This window comes from Bremia lactucae, linkage group LG7 (genome assembly GCF_004359215.1).
Source record: "Bremia lactucae strain SF5 linkage group LG7, whole genome shotgun sequence".
Taxonomy (NCBI): domain Eukaryota; phylum Oomycota; class Peronosporomycetes; order Peronosporales; family Peronosporaceae; genus Bremia; species Bremia lactucae.
In genome coordinates, this window is record NC_090616.1 from 235342 (window position 1) to 240590 (window position 5249).

At 45.3% G+C, this 5249-nt stretch overlaps 2 protein-coding genes across 2 annotated transcripts; one reads left to right on the forward strand and one right to left on the reverse strand.

Annotated features, from left to right (window-relative positions):
- Nucleotides 1-3423: 3423 nt before the first annotated feature.
- CCR75_005785 (uncharacterized protein) lies at nt 3424-4059 on the forward strand (the record flags this gene model as incomplete). The annotated part of the gene is made up of 1 exon (XM_067963860.1): nt 3424-4059. One exon carries the CDS (start codon nt 3424-3426, stop codon nt 4057-4059), a length of 636 nt encoding a protein of 211 aa, XP_067815976.1.
- A 173-nt stretch (nt 4060-4232) lies between these two features.
- On the reverse strand, nt 4233-5225 carry CCR75_005786 (uncharacterized protein; the record flags this gene model as incomplete). The annotated part of the gene is made up of 1 exon (XM_067963861.1): nt 4233-5225. One exon carries the CDS (start codon nt 5223-5225, stop codon nt 4233-4235), a length of 993 nt encoding a protein of 330 aa, XP_067815975.1.
- Nucleotides 5226-5249: the final 24 nt, after the last annotated feature.

Consider the following 5249-nt stretch of genomic DNA (forward strand, 5'->3'; position numbering starts at 1 on the left):
GTTGTACTAACGACCGTACCACAAGTGAGGCCATCGCACTCACTCGTAGTACATCCACACGCTTGTGGACGCTCCAAGACGTTCATCAGATGGCCATCTGATGAACAAGTGGCAGGCATCTTTACGGATCGATGCTGCCAGCTGATCCTTGGCTCGTATTTTCTGAGCCAAGGTAAACCTAGGATGACATCAAATTTGTCATCCAAATCCAGTACGATGAAATCATCATCATACTGTAAATCTCTTAACGTGTAGTGAAATTTCACTACGCGTTTCATTACTGTTATCGATGCGCCTGTCGCTAGACGCACCGTCATCCTCGTTGGAGGGATGTCGCGCTCAACATATTTGAGCCTACGACCCTCTAGTGACTGGCGACGAATAAAGTTATTCGACGCTCCGCAGTCCACTAGGGCTCTGAGTGACAAATCATTTGTCACTTTCAACTTCAAGGTGATGAGGGATACCTCATCACCAGGTGCAGAGACACATAATGATTGTGTGTCTGGAGCAACTTTAGTCAAGAGATTTGCAAATTCTCTTGAGGTTGCTGGATCAGTAGGGCGTTGCACCCCTACTGACCCCGACCATTTTTTGGCGGTCCGCCTCGCTGTTGCGATTTCGCAACAACGTCGGATCCGCGACCGTTGCCCTTTTTGGCAAACGATTTATAATTTCGTTCAGTACCTTTTGGTGCTGGACGTGGGGCACTACACTCATGAGCGTAATGTCCCAATTTTTGGCAGCGATGGCATTTCTGCGATCGCTTATTATTCGGAAAGCGAGGTTTCTCGCTTTCGACATAGGAAATGTCCATGGGTTCTGGACCTCCTAGTTCGTGTCGTCTTGGTGGACGATATGATGACGAACTTGCTTGAGCCTTTCTCAAGCTAAAGTCCTTCTGTTCCGCTACGGATATTGCTTCTTCAAGCGTATCCAGTTCCAAGCGGAACAGGTGGGTCTTTACGGGACCATCCGTAAGACCTTGCATGAACACCGTAATCAACATGTGCTCATGAACTGGGATATTTGTAATACAACTCGCTAAGGGTCGTATGTGCTGGGCATATGCGTGAACATCACGCTTGCCTTGCTTGAGTTTCAGAAGCTCTGATCGAGCTCTGAACTCAGCCCTTGGCGATTCAAACGTCTGTTTGAGCCGGGCTTTGTCAGCCTCTAGCGACCCAAAGACATATGGGTCGCGCAACTTAAGGCTAGAGCGCAAGTTTTGGCACGACCTACCAATTTTTACTGAGCAAATGCGACTTGCAATAGCTCGTCGACGATGTGACAAGCTCTTATGGCATCATCCCCTATACTTAGAGATATCAATCTTTAAGGTTTCGGGACGACGCGTTTGCGTCATCCTAGGTACAGGGGTCTGTACCTATTGTAACCTCAATATTTCTGCCTGTCAAGAGCCTTGCTGATTAAGCAAGGCTACCTTCTCCTTCGCCTCGTCACGTTCTGTCGTATGAGCTTAGGGATGGCTGAACAGAGGGCAAATCGGTCCAAACCGTACAGCATGGCCAATATATCATCATTCCTACGGTCGAACTCATTTGTTTAACCAAACTTCATTCTATGTCACTTAGAAAGAAGTTAATATCACGCGAAACATGACGCGTATTTCCATTATCATCTTACATGTCCATATTAGATGATAGAACTGTGGTCCTTGACGGACTACAAAGTGCTACCAGGTGTAACGGGGCACTGCCGACTTGTACTGCTTCAGTACAAGTCCACTTCCCACTGCTGCAGTTGCGAGTGGTGCCTTATGTTATTTTACGTACACAAGTACGTGCAGAGGAAGACTTCTCTTTAAGGTAACAAAGAGGATAAATTGAAAACTGTATTTATATAATTAAGTATCTCATCTTCTATCTATTAACTCTAACTTAATTAAAAACTAATACTAAACATGCAGCTGAATTCTTATCTTATCTGGCTCTCTCTATTAATTATATCTACAGCTGATTAGTCTGCGGAATTAATAGATATAATGGTCTATACCTATTTATGGATAAGAATTCTGAAAATTATTATATAAAGTAATATCCTTCAAATATTATCTACCTTTTAGATAATATATTAACTAACAACCTTTAATTGTTAATTTCATGTAGCGATACATATTTACAAATGGATAAGTTTTCATAATATTACCATGTAAAATAATATTTTCCAAATATTAACTACCTTTTAGATAATATATTAATTAACAACCTTAAGTGTTAATTTCATGTAACGATACACCCCGTTACAGAATGGCTTAAGCCTTTGACTCCCTCCGACGGCCAACTTTTTCCTACAACATGGAAAAATGGATCGTCTCTTCCGTATATTACTGAGGCGCAACGGACACCGCTACTAGAACGTATTTTTATATAGTAAAGTCGGAATTCTGGTGGAGCTGAATTTTTATTGTTACAAATTTTGCATTTAAACTCCACTGCTGAATTAACAGATTGGGGTTTCAGTGGAAAAACATTTTGCGTACACAAGAGAAGCGATTTGACTTGGCTTTACTAGGGAAATTCAAAATAAGGCAAATAATAAATCTCTTAAATATCCTCATAATTTTGGAAAAAAATGTTATCACTATATCATGAGACCAGTTAACCCGGCAATGCGATGAACCATCGCTGTAAGAGGTAAGCTTGATGAGTTACTAATGCGCTTTGTGTGACGATTTGCTAATTAGGGGTTTCAAAGACGCCGACATTTCTCTTTATAAATATCGTTACAACAATACATCGTTAATTAGAGAGGTCATTAACTCGTGATCGATTCTATTATCGTGGGAGTTTATGGCAAATACAAATTTCGCTTTTCGCAATGGCAAAACCCTACACACGAGTTTGTAACATCTGCTCTGCAATCATTCTTGCCGTAGCTATCTGCGGATTCAAGCGACCACGCCTCAGTTTGACAAGCGCTCCTCGCGTGCGATGACCCACTAATTATAGCAATTTGCACGTATTGCGACAGTTGTATTTTCTCTGCCAAGTACGGCTGCGACACGCTCTGCGGTATACATTCAATGTTGAAGTAAAGTCCAGAACGAGTTCGTCTGCTTCACGGTTTTCTTGGCCGTGAAATCGGCCACTGTCCATATCATTCGGTGCGATTTTGGTGGCGGAGAATACGGGTGCTTCCACTCTTGCCGACTTATTAGATGCAAACACAATTGAACGGTCCTTTCTGCATCATCAACGCCCGCGTGTCACCACACGCACATCCCACAGTGGGGTCGATTTTGGACCAATCTTGTCTACCCATTTATTCTTTTAAGAGTTGTATCTAGAAATCACTTGAGGAAGCAGAAAAGGTGTCATTCCCCGATTCACCAGTGGTATTGCGCATTGGTCTTCACTGAAAAGAATTGTGATGTGTACCACTACAACTCGACCTAAAGGCATGACAATGGGCTTTTGTACCAAGAGCCTTCTCGATTTATCGGCGCTACATATTAAAGTGAGCGAAGTGCGCCAGTCGGTCGATGGCACGTGGCTGTATTTGCTTCAAGTTTCGTGTAGCAGCGCGCGCTGGATGGTGCACAAGCGATACAGTGAAATCCGTGGGCTGTGGCTCGAGATCAGCAAGTCGCTTGGAGACAGCGCGACGCAAGATTCCTGTGCGGAACACTGCCATTTTCTTGCAGGCTTTGAAGATGAGAAGTTTCCAAGGAGACACTTGCTGCTGACGCAACACAAACTGGAAGCGCGCGCGAGTGAATTGAACCAGCTTTTTTTAAAGCTCGTCATGCGATTAAATCTTTGCAAGCCGCATGTGCTACAGACCTGTCGTATGCGTGGTTGCCCCCTATTGACCTTAATTACAAGCTTTTTCGAAGTAAACGCCGAGCAAGCGAGAGAGTATGCCGCCCTGAGCTTTTCTCGAAGTATCTCGATGCAACGCGGTGCGGGGCGTCACGACGACCAGCATTTTACCCAGAAGCGTCGTGGCAGTATTTCTGTTAGCATGGGCTTCAGTCGTCGCTCTCGGTGTGTCTTCTCCGTGGGGCATCGCTCCGTAGCCGCGTTAGCGCAGTGAAAGAAGCTTTGCTACTTTTGCCTTAGACCACGTAGTAAGACGGCTCGTCACCTATTTAGCGTCATTTATTCGCGCATTTGAAATATTTGCTCTGGATATTTGCATCGTCAAGTCCAGACAAAATATAACTTTTTTAAAAATTTAATATATTTATCGCCGAATTCTATTCAGAGCTATAATTTCGTAATAAAGGACGTCTCAAGCTGTTGCAGCAGTTGATTCTGCTCGTTGACGACCAAAGTGTCAACAATTTCGTCAAGTAGCTCGCCATTGAGCATGCGCTCAATACCATACACTGTCACATTCACGCGATGATCGCTCACACGACTCTGGGGGAAGTTGTAAGTCCGCACGCGCTCCGAGCGGTCTCCAGAAAGAACTTGCGAGCTCCGCAAACTTTGACGCTCCGCATCCCGTTTCCGACGAATACCATCAAACACACGCGCGCGCATGATTTTTAGCGCTTTGGCCTTGTTCTGATGTTGCGACCGCTCGTCCTGCACAGCCGCCACGATGCCCGTCGGAATGTGCGTAATGCGCACGGCGCTCTCTGTTGTATTGACGTGTTGGCCGCCCGCACCGGAGGAGCGGTATACGTCAATTCGAAGATCTTTTGGGTCGATTTCGAGCTCTACTTCCTCGGCTTCCGGCAACACAACAACCGCCACGGCACTCGTGTGCACGCGCACATCATTCACTGGGACACGCTGGACACGGTGGACCCCACTCTCAAACTTCATGCGACCGTATGCCCCTCGACCTGTGAGAGAGCATACACACTCCTTCACACCCTTTAAATCTGTCTCGGAGATACTCATGATCTCAAACTTCCAGCCTTTGGCTAGTGCCACCTTTTGATACATTTTTAAAATGTCCGAGGCAAACAAACAAGCCTCATCGCCACCACTACCTGCACGAATTTCTAATATAGAGCTTTTATCGTCCGCTTCGTCACGTGGTAGCATTAGCCGTACCACGTCGGCCTCGAGCTTTTGAGTGGCTTCAAGCAATTCACGACGCTCTTCTTCAGCCATATGGCGCAGCTCGATAGAATCGGGTTCATCACTTTCGAGCTGCTCAGCAATCATACCCCCTAGTTCTTTCACTGCCTTTTCCTGCCTTTGAAGCTCTTGCACCGCCATTACTTTGGGCTCAAGCTCTGCCATTTCAATCGACAAGTTGGTAATTTT